General features: G+C 38.7%; 1 protein-coding gene across 1 annotated transcript in view; it reads left to right on the top strand.

The window, feature by feature from the left end:
* The first annotated feature begins 16,243 nt into the window (after nucleotides 1-16,243).
* MMS22L (MMS22 like, DNA repair protein) overlaps nucleotides 16,244-23,135 on the top strand; it is a 100,656-nt gene continuing 93,764 nt past the window's right edge. Inside the window, exons 1-3 of the mRNA XM_072855528.1 lie at nucleotides 16,244-16,334; nucleotides 17,999-18,186; nucleotides 20,463-20,588. Of these exons, the coding sequence (XP_072711629.1) occupies nucleotides 18,008-18,186; nucleotides 20,463-20,588 (305 nt within the window). The 5' untranslated portion in view covers nucleotides 16,244-16,334; nucleotides 17,999-18,007. The remainder of the gene's footprint in view (nucleotides 16,335-17,998; nucleotides 18,187-20,462; nucleotides 20,589-23,135) is intronic.

Raw genomic sequence — 23,135 nt, 5'->3', positions numbered from 1 at the left:
CTCTCCATTAAAGTCTAAATTACACTTAGTTTTAAAAAAGTAGGGAAAAAATGTAAGTCCACTCAATGATTTCCAGAGAAGAAAACATTTAATAGTCAATCACTTTAACCGATAGAAGAGATAAGAAAAGTATCATTTTTTAAATACGGATTGGCCAAGAGCTTGAACTTGAATTATTTTGTTCTCTGACTAGAAAGATGATCATCTTTTCTTTATAGAATAAACAGAATTAGGGTAAAAGCTTCAGTCAAACATAACTGACAACAATCAGAAGAAAATATATTGCACGAATAATCACAGAAAATGGCACAAGTATGCAAGAGTGCTATTTTTTTCTTGGAAAATTGATTTCAACATATAGCATTTAAAATACTTCCCAAAACCAACTTGTAACTACCTATGATACTGCAAAAGGAACATTTGCTTAATTGTTGCTTAGGTGAAGAATTCTGTAAAATGTGAAGAATCTGGAATATGAACAGGTCTTGCATGTAAAGTTTTCTTACTCACCATAAAATCTACACATACTGTCTGTGCATGTATCAGTGAATCCAATTTTAAATAAACAAATTTTTTTACCTATTTTTCAAGGGCTACATTGTAGGCAGTGCCTGCATATTTACCTGTATAATTACAGGTATTCTTTATCTCTGAACTGTAAAATTCTATGTAAAACATAACAATACAAAATAATCAATGCTCAACACTTAAAATCTGGTCCTGTATTTGGATCTACTGACATGTATTTCTGGATGTGTGGAGACTCACTCTCTTCGATGGATCAGGACTGGTATGTGAATTTCAATTCTAGGCAACTGGTAAATTTCTCTACAAGGTTATCAGATTGGGGTATTCAAATTCAGCCAAAGCAGCAGATGTTTTGTGTTAGTTCAGTGGCTATTCATGAGCACATATAACAGGTACCAGAGGAGTTGTTATCAAAGATGATTCTAATAAAATACTACTACCAACTGTCAACTTTTTACTATTTATCGCTTCATGTTCCTAGACATATTCCAATGTTTTCTTTTCCTAGATTAAGAAAATTGATGACACAGAGATAATGTGAAATGACATAATTTTAACTGAAAATTCTAAAGATTTCTAAAGCATTACGAAATAAACCCAATGCTTTTAAAAAGCACACACAATGTCTACCTGGCAATGATTTCTGATTTTTTTGCCATTGATTATGAAGTATTGAGGGAAAGGAATGGATTATTTGGAGCTAGAAAAGTGAATAATCCATTGTAAAACAATCATTTGAGAAAAGGATAAAACAGTGAATGCTATAAACCATAAAATAATAGAGATATGAAGAGCAGAGGAGAGTAAGGAAATAAGAATGCAGGGTGTGTGGTGCAGTTTTCTAGGGTAAGAGTAGAGAGAAGCAGCAGTAATAGCTTTCCATCAGAAGCTGTTACTCCTAGAAGCCTGGCATCTGACCTGATTCTTCAGGATATGGATCAGATTTCTATGAATAAGAAATAATGAGTATATTTAAATGAGTTTAAATGAAAGAAACACCATATCTTTACTAAGACAGCAAGTTTAGCAGTATTTTTGTAGACTCTGAGAGAACAAAAAGCTCCTTGTACCAAAGACTATTGTTCCTTTTTACATGGTTTCCTGAAAAATGAGTACTGTTACCTTGCTCAGCTCCTCTTGATCACTTCCAGTAACCAATTCCATCTAAGTCCAATACATGGGAAAAGGTCTCAAAGACAGAACATTCCTACAAACTTTGTGAAAGCAGGCAGCTGGATAGGGTGTCTGCTAGCCAAAAAAAAATTAATTAAGTGAATGCAATTTTTACTTAGCAGTGCAGAATCTACTTCTCAGTCAAGGCTTCTCTTTCAAACCTCTCTTGTCTAATAAAGGGTGAGTTTATACTGCAGCCTGAGTATTACTCAATTAAAATATCAATTCACAAATACAAACCCATAGGAAATAAGGATGCATTTAGTCTTACAGAACTATTTCTTAAACCAAAAATCTCTAATTCAAAGTATATAAACAGACCAGTATGCTGCTCCTTCCCCTCTCTCCATCTCTCCATCATGCAGCCAGCCACTCTCTCTTATTCTCCCTTGCCCTATGATTCTGGCATTCCTGCCTGCACAGTGGCTCAGTACCAAAAAGCCCAATATCCACCAGCTCCCCTTCCCTAATCATCCCCCTCAGACTATTGAACAACCTCGTAGTTAAAACCGGCTACGGGAAAACAGAGATGTGACCACACTTAGGGATTTATGCAGAACTTAGTGCTGCCCAGCTGCACTGGGAGTGCACTGAGTACCTCTCCCAAAACATATCAGACACCTCCAAAGACGAAGGCAGCATTTCAGCGCCACCCTTTTTTATCTCTAGATTTTAACAGATATTAAGCAATGATGTAGTGGTCACACTGGGTAACTACGTGCAGGAATCTAAATTTAAGTGTCCATGGTAATTAAGATCATAGTAACATACATGTGCTGAGTCTTAGGCACATGCAGATTTAGGCAGCTGTGAGAGCATTGATTTCCTGGGTTATTTTCTAGGATTTAGGCACCAAACTTCCACAAGACTCATTTTAATCACCATGACAGGCAATCTAGCTCTCACTGCTCTTGGTCATCAGGAATCATGCACATAAACAATGTCCAGAAGATGGCATGGAATTGAAGTATTTCATCCATTTTCTACTCTTGCTAACATTCTGCCAAAAAGTGCTGCAAATAGCTAGAGAAATGTACAATGTGTAAGGAAATGTGCATTTTGCTACTATGCCACAGGTTTCTTTGTATTAGGCAGTTAATTATCTACCCTTTGGATCAGATGTTAGGTATAACAGACAGTTGCTTTAAGAACATTTGAATGGGATCAGATCATAAGTCCAACTGGTTCAATATCCAGCCTGTGACAGCATCTCTGACAGCAGTCCAAGGGAAGGAAAAGAAGAACATAACAAGCATACCATAATTCTTTCCCTGACATATTCTTCCAGCAGTCAGTATTTTGTGTTTCTGCAAGACCGAGACTGTGTTCATCTCCTGAACTTGAAGTTGTCTTCATAATATTTTTCATAAGAGGGTTACGCTGCTGGTGACTCATACAGGGTCCAGAAAGGTAGTAGTCTTACACTTGTCCTTAATTAAGTGACCCCTCTGTACTATCAGAAGGAAAGAACAGATGAGCAGATGCACCAAAACGTGTTCATGAACAAAGCTTTGTTAAGCTGTTAACTACCACAGCCTTGAAAGATGACACACAGAAGTCCAAGCTCAGCTATTAGAAAAGAGGTCAGACATTTTTTAATTTATTTCCCATTAAGCTGCTTGGGAGGCGGGGGGGGGGGGAAGAAAATTCCTAAGACTTAGACTTATCGCTATCTACATTTTACTGGATCTCTCTGGAAGACATTACACAGTCCTGAATATATGTTTAAAGCAGCAATTGGAGAACACTGTTCTTAACAAGAGATGGATCATATCACTTCTGTTATTACTGCAACTTAACAATGCAGAATTTAAATGGAAAAAATCTCCTTTCAGACTATTGTATAATACTAAGCTTTGCACAACAATTTACTTAACTTTATTAATGTAACTTATAAACTTATAAAGTATGTTACATAAACTTATGTAACATACTTTATAAATGTAACAAACTTTACATTTGAGCTGGAGTAAGAGCAAGTTCATAAACAGTGTTACCACCAGTGAAATAGAAGACTACTTTGCCTTCCCAACTAATAATAGTTTGAGAAGCATTAACATTTTGAACCCTGAGTTTTTCAATATCTACTATTCAAAACTAATATGGTGAGAAAATGCAGTTCGTGTTTGCAGCAGAGTACTGGGAAGATATCCCACAAATGTGTTTGGATCAAGGTAGCTCCTGAAGCAGAAGTAGACAGCAGTATTGCATCAGCACAAAGCTGCGTCCAATTTAACTGGTGTGTTAAGATGTACAATGTATCAGCTCGGACAAAACAATATGCTAATTCAGTGATATTATTTTTGAGACCCTAGCCAGTGTCTTTGCACTTCAAATATGACATAATCAGCTTGACTGACCCCCGTTTTAGGGTCAGGAAAAATCTTGTGGGTTAATTATCATACTGTTTACTTATAATGGATAGGTGACTTTTGTGTAGCTATGATTATCTGGTATATCTAGCTGATTTCAGTGCTAATAACAGCTTGCTCTAAGAAGTATTAAGATACGGTATTGATTTCAAAAAGTCTATATCACTGTGCTAATATACAAGAGATTCAATTAGTAAAGATGACTGGCAACATTTATCTAAAAATACTCCCTGCTTTCCTGTGAATATCTAAAGTATGACTTAGCTAAATACTAAAAATCAAGATCAGAATATTCAAAAGCAATCAGAAACATGGATTCTAAAACTTTAGAAACAAGAAACAATTTCCAGAGAATAAAGGTTCAGGAACCTTGGTCACTTTAAGTATCTCAAACTGCATATTCATAACTTGAAGACAGAAAAAAAATAATCAGCTGTTATTTTTAAAACCTCTAAAATAAATCTATTTTAAAATAATTTTCCAGATTTTCACTGTAAGTTCTCCTACCCATTCCGTTCCACTAACCTGGTAAATTTTTGTACTCCATCTGCTTACTGAGCAGTATAGAGGTGTTCTCTATTGGTAAATACCTAGGAACAGTTGAGCAGTGACGTTTATTCTCTTTTCCAAGTCTCTCAATAGGTTTCCTGCTGGCTTTTTTTTTTTTATTGTTTGTGCATGCTTTATGATACCGTACCTTCCATTAAAAACATTAAAATTCAACTTAAATAGGCTAATACCTCCTCCAGGTGAAGTCTAAACAATTTTCATCATCTCAGCCAACAATACTGTCTCTGGTGTTCATTATGCTCAAACCAAAAAAAGATCTCTCTTCCTTCTATTAGTGTAGGAAGAATCCACTCTCAAATACCTGATTATATCAAATGTCTGCTCTAGTGAGCAGCAGCACACTGGAATAAAATTATAAATTTTTGTCACGAATTTAAATGATCAGATCCTAGGGTTTGTTTGGGTTTTTTGCTGAGAACCATATTTGTTCATTCACCAGGACAAGGGACTATGCAAGAGCTTTTCCTACCAAAGTGTCAGGGTGAGCCCTATACACTCAGAATTGCAAGGGCTACTTACAGTTCATCCCTTGGTGAAACACAAATACCATTCATTCAATGCACCTTTGAAAATGCATTTTTTCCAAAAGGAGTCGTGATAAGAGAGGACCACTGCCTCAGTCTTTTCTCTAAGATGGGCTGCCACAATCTCCTGGAACATTCAGCTTGTATTTGCACTCAGTGTTGAACTGGGAGAGGTTATTTTCCTAATTTAGTCCACAAAGGATAGCCATATACTGAAAACCACATCAATCTGAGCAAGGGATAAATTAAAATATCTTTGGAGTGTTATTTTACTGGATAAGGTTGACTAAAAGTGGTTAGCTCTAAACTTAATTATAGCGCAATTTTACAGCTTTTATCAACTTACTTGAAATTATTAGATCTAATCTGTTATGTAATACCATTGTACAATTTTCATTTTTCAAAAATAGCAGTTTCCATATTTTGGTAAGTCCTGTTAAATCTATTAGAATATACAACATGCAATTACATATGATTCATTACTTATGCCCACTAGCTAATTTGAGACACATTTTCCAATATGGTTTTCATGATAACGTATTTTCATTTCTGTACTTTAAGCTTGGTGTGAGACAGCTGTCACTTTATTCTCACTGCTCTCTACTTCCATTGTTCCAAGCTCAAACTTCACGTCAGACTGACAACAAGGAAAGTTTAACGTACTTCTAAGTCATATAAACACACCTGGCAAATTACGGTACAAAACTCTCATCAGGAAACCTGAGAAATCTCTAAAAAATTTGTAATTCCTTGCAGCTTCTGTGTGTGTGTGTGTGTTTACTAAAAATACTGTAGACAGAATGAAATATAAGGCACTTTACGAAGTGGAAAATTACTCCAGTGACAGACAGACAAACTTCCTCTCCTCTCCTCCCAGGAAGAAATTTGCCTCTGGAGATTTCAGATCTAGTCATCAGACACCATCATCACCCTCCTATCTTGTAAAACCTTTCTCTGCAGAAAGGATAGTACAACTCATATTCAGATCACAGTATGGACATCTAGAGATAGGATCGTAACAGTAGCATTATTTTCACTTATCATAAAGACCTAGCCCTTTGAAGGCTAGATACCAGATACTGGGAACAAAACCCTTCCTTTCTTCTCCATGATAGACACTTCAGAATAGTTTCTTTGTACAGTCATATTAAAGTTTGCTATTACGAACTCTTCAGCTAGAATGTATGTTTCAGCCATATTTATTTAAGTGGTTGCTGTCAAAACAAAGATTACATCATTTTACACGCATGTTTTACAAATTAGGTAGACAGGGCATCTGCAAAATTAAGGTTAAGCTCATTTACTTTGGCAAAGGCTTTGAGATCAACTGATGAAAAGTGGTATCTGTATACAGTTGTCTTAATGTACTGGTTAATGGCTCATCTTCAGACAACCTGTACTGGCGAGAGGAAGTGGCCTCATCGCCTAAAGGCCTCAAAGGGCCTCAAGGCCTTTAGGACAAGAGGAAATGGCCTCAAGTTGCGTCAGGAGAGGTTTAGATTGGATATTAGGAAAAATGTCTTTACTGACAGGGTGGTCAAGCATTGGAACAGGCTGCCCAAAGAGGTGGTGGAGTCACTATCCTTGGAGGAGTTCAAAAAATGTGTAGACGTGGCACTTCAGGACATGGTTTAGTAGGCATGGAGGTGTTGGGTTGACAGTTGGACTAGATGATCTTGGAGGTATTTTCCAACCTTAATGATTCTATGATTTCTATATACATTTTTAAAAGCATTTGTTTTTACTGGTTCCTATTAGGTTTTGGAATCCCTTTAAAGAGAAAGGTCTTCCTTTCTTCACTATTCGTTTTTCCCCAGGGGAAAAAAACCAAAACAAAACCAACAAACCTAATAGGAAATAGTTTTATAAATACATTTTTAGTATAGTTAGATAAAATGTAGCTCTATGACACACAGTTCGGAGAACCTCATCCCACAGACTGAAATAAATATCATGGTTGATGAAATCTAAATGGATGAAGAAAAGCTTCAGGGCTATATGATTGTGTTGTTACCAAGTTCTAAGAAATGGAGCAATGGGAAATCATAATAAAGGTGTGCAAAAGATGAACAGGGGAGTGATAACCTAAAATAAACAATAAATAAAAGGAAACTAAAGAACTCAATTAAAATTTGAAGACCACAATGCAGAACTCCTTTTAAGAATGAGTAGTTTGAAAACTTTCCCTTGTAAATCTAGAAATACACTACAGTTATAAAAATATGTTTTGTGTAAAAGAAGTTTCTCGGGCAGTATACTAAATGACCCCTTCCACAGACTGTTCCTGTTTAATTTTAAAAATCAGCTCTTCGCCCACCTCCTTTCAGGAATCTCACTAGAGAGATGCTCAACAGAACTTCTTTTCATTGACCATTGGAAACATTTGTTAATCTCCACACTTGTTCATACCAACTTATTTTTATATATTTGCTCAGGTCCTAGAGTATCTAGGAGCCTCCTGGAGACTTTAAATGAGAGTAAGATGTCACTGCTGTGCTTTAATGATATACTAAATGAGAAAACCTGCAGTAAAATTCATATGGTCCAAAGAGATTTGAACTTTAGATTCCGCAAAAACTAGGAAGATTTCCTTTTCTATTACACAGTTGAGGGACGGAGATACAAGGATGAACTGAGTTCCTGAAATCATACAGATAAGCTACGTGGAATGAGAAACTGAATTTGAGCCATTGCCTTTGTACCCCTTGTGCTAATGACATCTCTGTTTTCTAAGTTGCTAAATGAGGACCTGAGATGATACACAGGGCACTTTTTTCTTCCATTATATAAATATTACTATAAAAGTCAGGGGGGGGGGGAATCAACAGATTTTTTAATTCAAAATCTTTGAAGTCATGCAAAGTACCCAATAGTCATCCAAAATTTTCTTTTTGGCACGTTACACTGAGGCAAAGAGCACAAAGCACTGAGAAAATGAAAAGGGAATATTACTGAGATGAGACAAAGAACAGACAAAATAGTATACTTTTGGAAAACACAGATGAAGTTCATTGGAGATACACTTTCTTGTATTATTATTGTAATTCTAAAATTACACTGGTTAAAGCTAGCTAATTTGCTTTTTAGACACCTGTTTGAAAATGTGGTTTACACTCAAGAGTGCCTCTGTGTGATCCCCACATTCATATCCACACGGATCATTGGTATGCTTTCTAATATCAACGATCTAATATTTTCTAGATATTCTGTTTTTAAAAATTCTGCGCCAAAAAGTTTGTGATACGGTTTAGCCAGAGGTTCCTGCTAAGCTTCATATTGGATTGCAGAGTTGTGCCTTCCACTGCCCCAAGTATTTCTTGACATTTGATGCTACCAACACACAGTACACCAAAATGCTGATAGCCAGAAACCCATCCTCCAACATCTAGAACATGTATGTATCACACATCATCTTAAAAGCACTGGTTCTTTCCAGGACTGTGCATCATCTTTTCCCCCTCACTTTTTGAACAAACTCCTCCTTGACATTGCCTAGTCTCTATAGTCTTCTCCCAGCCTGACCTTGATTCTAAACCCTGTACACATTTATGCTCAAGAGCTCATAGCTCTTAGAGTTCTACTTATTTCAGTCACATTTCTATGTCCCTCCTTGTCCAGTAACCCTTCATGGATCTCCTTGCCAGTCCCTGTGCCAGCAAGCTGCATTGCCTTTCAACATCCTGACCCCTCTTTGTACTGTGGTGCCCCCACCACAGCTTTATAATGTCTCTTTTTCACAGAAATTTTTTGCTCCACCACAGCCACTCTCAGACAAAGCTATTCCTTCTGTCAAAAACACACTCAGTCTACAGCTGGACTGATACAATCCTTCAGCCGTACCTACAGTCTGTATTACCACTGTGTACCACACACCAGAATCAAGTTATGTACCCAAGAGCCAAAAAGCTTTCAACACAATTGTTATCGGACCTAGGGTCTTTTTGATGAAGTATTACATAGGAGAAGCAAAGATAACAAATAGAGAGCACTGAACAGAAATATTTTGAGGACAAGTTCTGCTTCCTTGTATTCAGCCCCTTTCTTCCTCGGTTTCCTACTGCCCTAACCTGTCAACTTCCCAGGATCCAAATGGAATTCTATTGCAAAGAAGTGTTAGGAGTTGAAAAGTCTGTCTGTGTTACCAGGAATTAAAACGGTAGCAGTTAAAATTATTAACTTCACATGTTATTTGCATTGCTATTGTTATGATTATTCATTGTATTAAGACAGAGCCTGAAAGTGCTCTGTTTTCACCAGAGACCTTGCAATCTAAACATAAAGAGACAAGAAACGGGATACTGCAAAAAAACAATGAAAAAAAGATAGTGTGATAGGAAGAGATCTCAAGGACATCAGCAGTCTAACTGTTGTCAACTCATGTAGCAACATAACAAGAGTTTTAAGAAGGGATGCTTTGGGAATAGTAAAAGCCTCCTGAGCTTCAAATCAAGCATGGGGAAAAGTTTAAAAAGAATGGCTGAAAAATTAGCAAGTGAGTAATGAAAGCTGGAGTTTAATGAGGATACGAAGTAGCTCCTAGCATGAGAGTAGGTACAGAAAGTATGTATAGGTGATGAGACAGAAGAGAAGCCAGTTGCAAGCATCAAGATGCTTTCGTGCAGATTGAGTATTCTTACTACTACTTTTTCTGGCCTACTATGGATGCCGACAAGAACTGCAAAGTTTTACGGATTTACATTTTACAGAAGATTGAGTATGTGAACTCATACAGTACATTATGCTATTTCTAGTTTGACTTTGCAAAAAAAGCCCAAGCTGAGTTTATAGTATGAATATTTATCTCTATTGTACTTTATATAATATATACATAGGTTTATATATATGTTGGAATTCTTAATATCGAGGCAATTATATGGAATTTTACTGACTAGAATGCGTATGATCTACTTGCGAAATATTTCCTGGAAAGCACTAGTGAATGTAAATGCATTTGAGATTTCTAGCAGATATTCTGATTACTGTTATTCCATTGGTATATATCTTTCAGAGGAGAAACAGATAAATTTGGAATTCAAAATATTATCAATAACTCTCTTTCCACTCTCAATATTTGTTTCTTTTGGTTAACCTTATTCTTTGTCAATCAAGTTAAAATAATGACTCAAAAGGGAGATACCCTGGCATATGTATCCATTATTCCTTCTACAATGTAGTACTCCCACTGGTTTTCATGGGAATTATGCATATGAAAGGACTGCATTATTAGGCTAGATTAAGAGAAGACATTTGGAAATACTTAACTCATCATACCACTTCAGAACCTAATATTTATAATGGTACTTGAGCCTGGAGCAACATAAACAAAAGCATAAAATACTACTTCTGGAATTATATTATGGTTGGATTTTTCTTAACTTTTTATTGCTTTTGGTATAAGAACAAATACAGAAATATGAATGAGATCACTCAAAAAAATTTGCAATATTCCTGAACTCGGGAAGTTACAAGCCAGTAAGAGGAACAGTAAAAGGATTACATTCCAAATATATGAAATACATGCCTGCGTAATCACATAAAGGTCCTTAAAATTTTCTTTGGTAGCCACTATGTCTTCATGACCAGATTATATTAACCCTGATCCCCTGGTAACGTCGCAAGTCATCTTTAATTCTTCAGACACATGACTCTTCCATTCCACTGGCTTTGGAAATGTTGTTCTCCTCATATGCCATGACAACTCAAGGACAGTATGAACTCTGTCCCTCCGACCTAGGAATGATAATGGGCCCTTCCTTCCTCAGAGCTAAAAATGTATTGAGCTCCACTTTAACAGACTGGGTAGACAACAATTTGCTCTTTCCCAGATACATAGCTCAGATGTAAAATGAATCTGCTAGGCTAGTTAGAACGGGCTAACTTCTGGACACGCAAGCTACTTTACAACAGAGGCACAGGCTAAAATTTTGACTCTCCGTTAGTGCTTCCTGAAACAATCCTCTCGGGTCTGAACACTTCAGATATTCTTTTCATGATGGCTCACATCTGGACATCACAGGCAGTTACCGTGAGAGTTAAGGCTATTGGATGGTATGTCCATGAAGACTCCTGCTAGGAGCATAAACCTTTGAATTAAAAACCTATTCAAACACGTTGCATCTTTTCATATTGTACTAGATGGTATCCTGGATTAACAGACGTCATTGCACCCGCAATGTACAAGTCACATTGTTAAGATTTTCTTAAGAAAACAACGGAAGTGACAAAATACCTTTCATTAAATGAAAATGTAGAACTTATATGGCAGTTGGAATATCATGCCTCAGTCTGGAGCAGTGCATTTCAAGAAAGAAGAAACAGCGAGAAGCCAGAGGACACCAACCAGAATTAATGATTTGAAGTACAAGGAAAAAAAAAAGCTTTTTTTTTTTTCTATAAAGAAGAAACCAATGAATTGGGATTGGTTAAGAGAAGAACACAGTGAAAACATGACTAAGAATCTCAAATATGTAAAGAGGAAAATAAATTCCCTGTAACCACTGTGCAAAAAGTAATAGGTTCTAGTAATTTACTTTCGACAAGTTAAGTTTAAGATCAGAAAGCAGGAAAAACTTTCTAATGGGAAGACTAGTGAAATGTTGGAATAGGTTACTTGGGTAAGTAATCATAACAAATCTTTATGAAGACAGGCAAGTGTTCATTTAAAAAGACAAATTTTATTGATCCTGGCTTTGAAGGAAGAGTGAGGGGGTGGGCATGACACCTCCTTGGAGTCCTTTTCAACTGCATGATTCTATGCTGACGTGACCGAAGAAATGTAGCTATGTAGCGACAGTCATACCATATTACAATACCACTTGCTGTGGGATCTTGACTTGGAATGAAAGTCATATTCTGCAAAAGACTCAATCAATTTCTTCATGTAGACAATCACTTGGGTTCTGATACAATCTTCTAGCTATGGATCACCTAGCGATATCGATCTACTCTGCAGCTTCTTTATTCACCAGTTTAATGATAATTACTTTCAGGACTGGACTATACATAAACATAATGTCTAATCCGGTCACAGTATATAGCACTTTGTTTGCTAAGAGCAATGACTTAGTAACTTGTCCCATGGCCTTAAGGCCAGACAACACTAGCAACAGCTGCTAATAACACCGAATTCCAGATGTAGTCTTTGATGAAAATTTTTTAAAGGAACTAGCTTTAAAATATTTTGCTTCAAAAATCTAGATGTAGGCAAAATTCTTAATCCCATATCTGTACTTGACTATCATGTTGGGATCTTTAGAGGGTTTTTTTAAATTTAAGCCTAAAACTTATGTTGGTAGACCATCTTTAATAATTAGAATCGCAATCCTGTAAACACTGCACAATAATATGTTTATTTCAGAGTAGTCTTTGGAGAGTTAACACAAAATAAGTAAATAACCTTCTCTAGTCAGGTATTTTGTTTCCAGTAAAAATTTATGATTGTTCTAATGTGAGAACTCACTGCCAGTCTGACTAGCGACTAAGTATGGAAAAAGTAACATTTTCCAACTTCATTTCAATATTCTTGGGTTTTATTCTGTCATAAGCAGCACATAGAAGTAGGAAAATTACAAAACCATGCATATACCCTACATTTAAATCACCTGATGTAACACCAGGTAAATGATTGAAGGAAAAAAGAACAGACCCGCATTACAATTCACGTCTCGGTTGGTGAGAACTTAACTTAGAAAAATAAGATGTTTTCCAGAATGTGTATACAGCAAAGACCATGACAGCTGAAATAGGTACAACAGCAATATAGCAAGCATCAGGTGTTCTCAAAGTTTCCACACATAACAAAGTAGCACCCATCCAAAACATCCTAATTTGACAAAGTTACAAATGCCGGTGCTTCAGACAAAATCCTTTCAAATACATTTAATCTCTCCTACTGATGATTTCTCTCTGATGGTGTGTACATTATTGCCCTTCTCACAACCTATAAAAAGAGGCACAAAATGCAACTCCACCTCCACCCTCCGACCAGTGAAGTTGCCCAAAGCTCGGCTCCAAAGTGGAATGAGCCCCCGGTTTGCCCCCGTGGGCTGTCCGCAGCGTACTCACCATGGCGGGCTAGTTCTGAAGACTTTCTTCCCCTCCCCCTGCACCTACGCACAATGAGGGAGAACGGAGAGCAGTTTCAGCATTAAATTTGAACTTCCCTGCTTTTGTTAGCATGAGTCACCACCTTAACATTATCTCAACTGTAGACTTTTATCTGTGAATATCTAAGCCCTGTCTTGTGGAAAACTAATTACTGAGCCACTGAGAGGCTTCATAATGTCCTGCATTTAAGTCCTGAACATCATACATAATGCATAGGAAGCAGTCTCTGCACTCTGATTACAGAACACTGTCATTAAGAGAGCAAATTAAAGATGTGAATAATTCACTGGCTGAGCTTATTGTCAGTGCTGCATTGTGAAATTAGAATTTCTAATAAGTACTGCAATTTTTTTAACCCAATTAACACAGAGAACATCTTGAGTCTGATTAGTACAATAAAAATTATTACCTTATTCTTTTGCTTCACAACAGCCAAATTAAATACTGTACTTAATTATGCAGCATTCATCGCTTCTGTGCTAGAAATAATAATAATAAAAAAAAATCTCACTATCGCTTTAATAAGACTTCCAATATTTGGAGTGCAACCGAAAAACAGAGCATATGAATCTCCAGCACAATTTCTTATCGCAAAGTTACTGGCTTTTTTTTTTTAAGACTCTGAAAATCGGTTTTAATATCAGCAGTCGACCATGATGTCACTGCTGAAGTCTTCTCTCGAAACAAAAACGTATTTGAAAAAAAACCCACAAAACGACTCTTCCGAACAAGCTCTGAATATATATTGTGAATTAACTTTCTCTGGGTTGATGTGAAGACAGAAAAAAAACATTACCACTTACTGACTTGAAACCGAATACACAAATACAGAAATATAGAAATATATACATATATATATATAGGTTGTTTCAGAAAAGATGCTCAGGAAATATACTATGAAAAAGCAGGAGCTGGATCAGCTCTCTTACCTCAGTTCCCTCTTGGCACGGGATAGATAACATCCTTTCATCCTAGAAAGGAGAAAAGTCCAATTCAACATCCAGCGTGTTGATTTTCCCCCACACGGCGCCTGCTGCCATGTTAAATAAAGAAAATGATCACTGAGGATGCAGCTTTTGTCTCCAAATACTTTAATACTGCCTTTTAGTGTCAAGGACCCCAGGAACCTTAGCACATCTGGCAGCAGACACCACTGGCTGCAGCTGCTGCAATGGGATTTTTCCTCAACCCTATTTCATTTCCAGCTCCTTTTTCTTCCCTATCCTGGGGAAGTTTAATCACCGAGCATGGGTGGGGAAAAAAAAAGAAAAAAAAGAAAGGTGACATTGCAATCACGAGCTTTCTTGGTTTTGTCCTAGAGACAGGGACTGCACCAACCACCTTGCATCTTTGTCTAGTTATTTTAGCATGTGCGTGCAAGAGGGGAGGAAAAAAAAAAAGGCTGAAAATTATTCAGGCATAATGCAATAGACATAAAGAGAGACAAAAAGACAGAGAGGAAGAGAAAGAGAGGGGAAGAGAAAGAGGGAGAGAGAGGGAGGGAGAGAGGAAACAGAAAGACTAAGAGAGGGAGAGGGGGCTGTCAGTGCAGATAAATCTGCATATGGAAATCAGGGTTATCCTGGGTACAGTTTTATTTAACCATGATGTAGTGTTTTTTTAATTAGACAGGAATTTAAAGAAGGAAATGAGGGATTCTTACAGACACAGGAGCAAACGAAGCATTTTTAATCACACGAGAGTTTTCACAGCAAGCTGTAGCAGCAACAGCAAAACTTTTTACAGCAACTTTGTTAGAAACAAAAGTTTCATGCACTGCTGCTAATTTACACCCAAAAAAAAGGCAAAACTGGAAGAGCATTTTGAAATGAAATCAAACCAAGGCGATCCAAATACTATAATAATTATTAAAAAGACCCAGAAACCGCTAGGTGCACAGTATGTATTTTAAGCTAAATTATGCCAGGCACAGGTTTTAGGACTTTCTCCCTGGCCCCTCTTCAGTGGTGACTGTCATACCCAATGAAGGTGCTTCGGTAAATGGGAAGAGCGATAGCCAGCTTGAATTTCAAATGTATTAAACACCACTTCCCATGCTGGTTGCAAATTGCTTGTGTCTCGAGATGGCAGCAGTACCTGACAGACGTGGGAATGTTGGATCAGGGTCTGTAAGGCATCAGAAAAGACCAGGACCTCTTGCCCATGGCTGTGAGGGTCCATAGGGATGGGTGAACCGAGGTGAAGGAGGCACATGAGGTTCAGGTACAGGCTAGACGCGAAGAAAACCAAAGGTAGCGGACAGTTGAAATACAGGAAGATTGGGAAGCACCAGTCTGATTTGGGGCACTTACTAGCAGTGGCAAGGTGGTGGCAGTCAGGTGATAAGTGGCCAGACGCAAGTTGTGGTGGCTGGCCAGGCAAGGGACGCACTGAGAGGGGCTGCCATGAAACCCCACCTAAATTTCAAGAAGTGGGCGAGTAAGAAGCACATTGTGAACTGACAGGGACTGGGAGATGTAGCCACAGCATGGGTGAAAAGAGGAAGGGGGTCGGGGAGCAAGGGGCAGGAGGGAGGGAGGCAGGAGTTCACGCCGAGGGAAGCACGGCGGGGCCTGCGGGCACGCCGGGGACCGCGCGTGCCTGGAGGGGCCCTCCAGATGGCGGGCAGAGGCCCAGCGGGCGGCGAGGGCACCCACTGCCAGGACGGGGGCCAGCAGCGGCCCCGCAGCGGCGAGGCCGGCCGGCCGACCGACCGACCGACCGGGGGCCGCAGGGAGCCGCCTCGCGGGTGGCGGCTGGGGGCGCGCGCGACGCTTCGCCCTGAGGCAGGCAGGCAGGCAGGCAGGCAGGCAGGCGGGCGGGCGGGCAGGCACGGCGAGGGGCGGGCGGCAGTGAGGAAGGGAGCGGGTAAGCGTTCTTCCTTCCTTCTTTCCTCCCTCCCTCGCGGGGCGGAGGAGAGCCGGGCGGCGGGGGAAGGAGGAGCGGCCGGCGGCCAATCGGTGCCGCGGCGCTTGCGCAGTGCTGGGGTGACGGTGCCGCGCGGGACGTACGGAAAAGTGTCCGGGCGCGGAAGGGGAGCGGTGCTCCCGCCAGCGCGCAGGTACCGCGCCGTCCTTCCTACCCGCTCCCACGTCCCGTCCCGTCCCGTCCCGTCCCGTCCCGTCCCGTCCCTGGCTCGCCGCGGTCTACGGGGGCTGATGCACCTCCCCCGACTCGGCCCAGGCCTGGCTTGGCCCGGCCCGGCCCGGCGCGGCGCGGCGGGGAAGCGCCTCTGGGGAGAGGGGAGCGGCGCTGGGCCGCGGGTGTTACGGGTGGGCGTCGTGTTCCTGGCAGGTCCCCGGCGGGTGTGCTGCCTGGTGGCCGCTTCCCGGCGTCCGGCAGGCTGCTGGGGTGCTGCTCCCGGCGGCTGCGTCGCCGGTTTGCAGCTCCTGCCCGCGGATTGCAACCGCCTGGGAAGTTGTCCAGCGCGGCTGGCTAAGGCTGCGGTGCTTAAAGTCAGTAATTGGTTCCGCTGGGTCAGGGATGTGATAGACGAGTACAGAACTGACGTGAGTTGCGACCATGAAGAGCTGCCCTTTTTGTACTTTTTTCCCAGTGTTTTCTATTTTATGGGGCGATTTTGATACCCTAAATTGAACAGACTTTCCTTAGAAACTCTTCTTCTGATTTAGGGCATTCCTGTTAGCTGCTTATTTCTGCCTTGCCAGTTGTGCTAACGTGCCTATACATAGGGTCCTGCTGTAAACTGGAGCACTGAAGTCACCCTTTCACTTCTGCTGCACAGCCGACTGCACCGCAGGGGTGTGAATGAATGGGTGAAAGTAGGCCAGAAACTTTTCTTTTTTTTCCTTGAGCTCATTTTTCAGTCAAGCCTCTGTATTACCAACCTCTAGCCACGGTGTAAACTGGTTTCTGCAAGAACAGTATCAAAAATTGCCTGCAATGAAATTGAAAACTTAATTTAGAGTTAATAGTTTTAGTTATATTGTTTGCATGTTATTGTAGAACTCTGTGGTACCTGTTGCCTAGATCTACTCTTTCAGCATGTTGTATAAAATACTAATTCACTAGTATTAAGTACACAGTGAACTTCTTTTGGACATGATCTTCCTTCTGCTTTTTCTTCTGTTTCTCTTTTTTTCAGATTCCTGGGAAGTCAGACTTTTTAAATAGAACTTGACCTATGTCAGAATCGTCTTCTGAGCTTTAAAACTTTAGCATTTCAGGCTTCCATAATTATCACGTGGGGTGTATTTACTGCTTCTTAGAGAACTTGAGCTGTAATATTGCCTTAAAGTCATGGTCAACTGGGAGCCTCTAATGCATGATGTATTTTTGTAGTGTAGCTACTCTGGTCGCAGAGGTGTTGCTGAAAGTAGCTTGCCCATGCCTTGTAAGGCATTCTTGCCTCTTATTTTACCCCCGTGCTAGTCTAACCTCATGAGTCGTCAATTTAGAGAGCTAAACCAGAAGAAAATGAACCTATTTTGGTTTTTGTAGGGTTAGCTTTTCACTGATGTGATTCCTTGAACAGGTTGTGATGGAGGAAGATGAAGTCACACAAAGCAGCGGAACTGTGTGGCAGGGCATGAGACCACGATTGCCTTTCTTGGTGGTATCTCTCTGTGTTAGTTTGATGTTACAGTTGGTCAAATGTGTGTCCTCACTTGATCTGAGGGATTATGGGGAGTTGTAACAATGAGAAAATTATTCGAAGAAACACCATGAGTGTGTTTTAATTTATCTATTTATTTTCTGGATCAGGTGGAAACAATGGATGATGACTTTGTGGCTTCCTCCACACCCCCGTTTCTCACTGAAAGCTTGGAGATGGCAATGCAAGTGGAGAATGAGAACTCAAAGCCGCCTTGTTTTTCTTGTGCTTTTGACAACCAAAATGGAGGGAGAAGCTTCTCTGCAGAGTCTTATTTAGCAAGCGGATCTCTTAAGAGGTAGGGGGGTTTTTTAAGTTCCAAATATAATACCCTTCTAAGATGTTCTTTCCGCTGGTATTTTGTGCCTCTAAATGCTGACAGGGTTTCCAGATCAGTTTGTTCTTCAGCTCTTATGATCCTGAGATCAATCTGGTGGTATACCAAAGCAGGAAGGGCAATTGCGTTTGATGCACTGCTTTGAACAGTGTTCTAGGTCCAGTTCCTAGCTTTGTGAACTTACTTTAAGATATTGTAAAGGACTTCTTACAGGCTTGTTAGGATGCTTCAAAACTGGCCTGTTGGGCAACAGCATCCAAGATGCCTTAAATTTCTGAAGAGGTTGCAGCACTGCTCTTTCCAGTCGTACGCTCCATTCGATGCTGGCCCTTCCTCTCTTTTCCATGTGACAGAAGCAAACCTGCTCTGCCCAGCTTCCCCACGTTGCTGGGACTGTCCTTTGTAGCTTTAAGACCATCTTTCTCAAAACTCTACCTTTGCATGCATTCTGGATTTAAGGTTCAGAAGTTACATGCATAACAAGTATTTGCCATGAGATTCTAAAATGTTACTTTGGTTTAGTTAGTATCTTCCTTACTGTCCATGATCCAGCTTAGTTTTCTGTGCCATTTGCTAATCCTGCAGGGGTTGTCTTGTTTTTCCCTACAAAAGCATAATCTTTCTGTCTGTCTGACTTCCCGAGTGCTTTCTTTATACCTTTGAACTTGAATACTTACTGTGGGTTTCTCCTGCCAAGCCTCATATTTTATGTTGTTACTTTGGGGTTTTTTTAACCTTCATTTCCACAGCCTTTTCTGTAAAGCCTTAAAGGGGGTTCTGCTGCACATCCCCCATTTCCTATATCCTATAAATACCTTATTTATCATATTTTTTTGGTTGGATCAGAGCACATTCATTCAAATTGATGTCAAGCAGAGGATTGAGAGAGCCTGTGTCTGCATTAACATATCTGTAGTGGATTCCACACTGACAAAGAAACATTTCATGACAGTAACAATGTCATGTGAAAATTCACTCAGGAGCTTGTATGTATACAGGTTTCCCAGATCACTACAGTCATGATAATACTGTTCTCCTGTTGTTTATTCACTTTGTCTACTTGGATTGTAAATTCTTGGAAAAGCCTGCATGTGAGGGACTCCTCTATCTTCATTATCTAGAACAGGAGTAACTGGATTTAATTGCTAAAGGCTTCAAAACAGACCAATGTTTAGACTGTTACCAAGTGAACTACAGGTGTTGTGGGAGACTGAGCTGATTATTCAGCAGATGCTCTTTTTGCCTCTGAGAACTGAACTGGTAATAGTGCATAGTTCAAAAAGAATATGAATTTGGTGTGTAATATAATGAAAACCAAGTGCTTTCCCAGTACCTTTTTATTTTTAAAAACAGAAATATTTCTTGCATCTTAGTGAACTCAGCTTCATCTACGCTGAAGTATTCTGTGGAATTCAGTGGGAAAATTCCGAAATAATTTGTTTTCATGTCGTTGTTGTTGTTGTTATACAACTTGCTGTGATTTTTTTTTTTTTTGAAAGCACATTAGTGAAATATTTTTATATTTGCACAATTAGTAATGTTTTAACAATCTATACAGATGTCTGATTTTCCCCACTTTGAGTAAAATGGTGATTCTGATTTTATTTTTTTTTTTCTTTAGCCAGAGCAAAGGGTAGTCATGGCCTAGTGTTAATTTAAGTTATAATAATGAAGTCACATTTTGTGACCCTCATCAGTTCACCTACCTAAAAGTGTGCTTTTATTAATGTGCTTTTATCGACATGTTCTATATGAATATTATTAAATGTATATAAAGGAGCAAATGTATATTCTAGCATTAGTTATAAAGCATGTAGTGTCCATTGAGGCAGATTCCAACCATACGCTTACAGTGGAGCACGTTATCTAACGTAGCAGCCTCTTCTGTTAAGGACAGCCTGTCTGTTATGTCTCAGCCCCTTTGTAAGGATGAAGATGCTTCAAGGTGGTAGCTTATTAATTTTTATTTGTTTCTAAAATATACTGTGCCCTGTGACTATATCATGTTTTTATGCTCTTGAAGCTAGGAGTTGTCATATTTTATGTACTATATATTATATGGCTATAAAAGGTATAACAGCCTGTCATTTGAGAGCACTGCTTCACCTTCCTATCTATAGTATACATGTTGCTGATGTATTGATAAAATACCAGTGATACCTAAGCCAGCTGTAGATATTGTATTCTATAGGTTTATTACTAGGGAATGTGTGAATATTGTTGGCTCTATTTTACAGGGTTTTGCTGAGACTAGATCCTTCTCCAAATGACTATGAAGAAGATGTAGTGGAAATGTTTGGCTTTCAGTGGGTTACTGAAATGGCATTAGTTGAATCCTGTGGACTTCTCTTTGGATTACTTAGGTATGATAATGTTAGTGTATTTTACAATTAATCCACTCCTGTAGTTATATCCACCTTAAGGATGTAACAAACTTTTCAAGGTTTTGATAGTAAAATCATAAAAGACTGTGGGCTATGCAAGGCATCCAAAAAGATTATGCTGTCTGTTGTAACACTCTAGTAAGTGATGGATAAGACACAGACAGAATTACGAGAAGTAAATTTTGTGTCACAGATTTTTAATACTATGGGACTTAATAAGTTTCTAAGTAGTGTGGTGTATATCTTAGCCATGACCAGATAAAAAAATAAGTATAGTTATTGTAAGTATAGTACAGTGTTGTGACTAATTTAGAAGGCTCTAGCTTCAGAATATATGAATAAACTATATAAGATTTCCTTGAATGAGATTGTGCTACTCATATAATTAAAGTTGTCTTTTGAAGATTTTAAGTCCTTTTTTTGTGCATAAAGAAAAGTGGAGGTTAAAAATCAAATACTGTAAAAGCTGGATGCTGCACTTCCTTCAATTGTTTGGATTAGGATAGCTTCAGCAATCTCTTCAGATACAGTTACTCAGTGTTTGACTAATTCAATGTAGATGTTTAATCTGGTCAATGCAAATACACAGATCACCGATAATCCTCTTTGCTACTGATAATCCTCAGAATATACAGCACATACGGAGAGTGGATGGGAGAGGAGCTTTTGTATGATTCCACAAATATATGTGACGTATTCCATCATTCCTTTGATTGTAGTGGATTCTTCCATCCCTTTAGGGTGTGACCAAGGGCATGATGTGAAACATCATTAATAGGGTCTGGCTTATTGAAACATGATGTCATAGATGACAGGACATATGTTAAAACCAGTATTATTTATCTTTGCTTGTTTGATACAAGCTTTGACTTCATTGTGATTTAAAAAAATCTGATAATGAAGGAGATCAGAGGATAACTTAGTTAAAAGAAACACTGTATCCCTTTCAGCATTTACTCTGATCTGTTTGTTAACTGTTTATTAACATAAAATCACTGGGCATTGAGTCAGTGATGTAGTTGATCTCTTGAATTAAATTAATTTTTTTTCTGTAATATAAACTGTTCTGTAATTGTAATACAGGTGAACATAAGGCATAATATATTTTATTGAGGTTTTTAAGTTATTCAAGCTATACATGTTTTAAAACCTACTGAACTGGTAGGAATAATGGATTTCAGCTGACTCTTGGCTATGAGAGTTTGGTTGCTAAGCTGTCTTTTGGTGTGACAAGTCCCTCTGCAAAGATATTCTCTCTTTCAGTTCATTTGTTCAGTCATAAAATGGAACACTTTCATTTATAGACCAGTTGACAACTGAAAGTAGGAGAACTCCTTTTTCCATTGTAGAAATAATATGTGTTAAGTACAAGTTATAATGATTCTTGAGGACAAGGTGGCTGTAAATAGTTCAGTTTATAAAGTACAGATAAGATCTATGTTTAAATACATGCTGACAGAAACCTAGTCTTTTTTAATGTGTCTGTAAATATTAAAGATTGTTATTTAATATTTTTAAATATTGTAATAAATAATAATATATAGCAGAACTGCAAGTTAAAAACATTAATTGCACAGTAAAAAGCATTCTTACCTGTTTTTTTTTATGTGATTGAAGATGTGTGAGTCAAAGAGCTATGTAACCATTCAAGTGGGTATATTAAGACAATATATCTTTGATTAATAAACAGAAGTACCAGTTTAACTGTCAGAATATTTATTTGCAAAACAAATTATTTAATGATTAACAACCATGAGGATCAATCTTTGAGGTACAAATGCAAATTGAAATGAAAATTACTTATTTAACTGATGATATCTTTGTTATGCTTCTCATGCCTAGTTTGTGCTTTTATTTTATCAGCCTACTGTATTCTGTCTTTTGTCAATTCAGTAGAGAGTCTTCCCCTCCCCTGCCATTTGGGGGAGTCTTCCCTTCCCCCCCCCAATTGGCTCCTTTCTAACATTCTCTCTCTAACCTTCAGCCTCAACAGCGCTCTTTCATAAAGTCATCCTGCTTTAGACTTCCTTTGTTTCTACATGGTTGAAATACTTGAAAAATTCATGCAGAAATTCAGCTTTGATTTCAAAACAAACAAAAAAACCTCCACAACTCACCTAAATGGCTGAAGGTAATCTTGGGTAGCTGACATGATTTTATCCAACGAAGGAAGAGCTAAGGGAGATAACTTTAATATGTGCCTGCCTTTTAATATGCAGGTTACAACCTGGGTTTTTGGTTCCTTGTGGGCAATTCCTAGTTTTCAATTTTTTTTTTCATAAGAACATTTCATCTGGGTTGGATCCAAGTATCCTGTTTTTGAATCATTCCGTAGTTGCTGCTTTGACTGTATAAGAAATGAGGCAGAGTGCTCCTTCCTCAATTTATGCAGCATTTTCTTTCAAAAGTCTGTCTTAGACAGTTGCGCTTTTCATGTATTCAGTTTAGTACCATGTTATCTCTGTGGAGACTATACTTGAGACCACTTGAAAATAACAGTTGTTGCAGAATATGGCTGAGTACTTA

This window comes from Ciconia boyciana, chromosome 3, assembly GCF_034638445.1.
Source record: "Ciconia boyciana chromosome 3, ASM3463844v1, whole genome shotgun sequence".
NCBI lineage: Eukaryota > Metazoa > Chordata > Aves > Ciconiiformes > Ciconiidae > Ciconia > Ciconia boyciana.
This window is presented reverse-complemented; position numbering and strand designations above follow the sequence as displayed.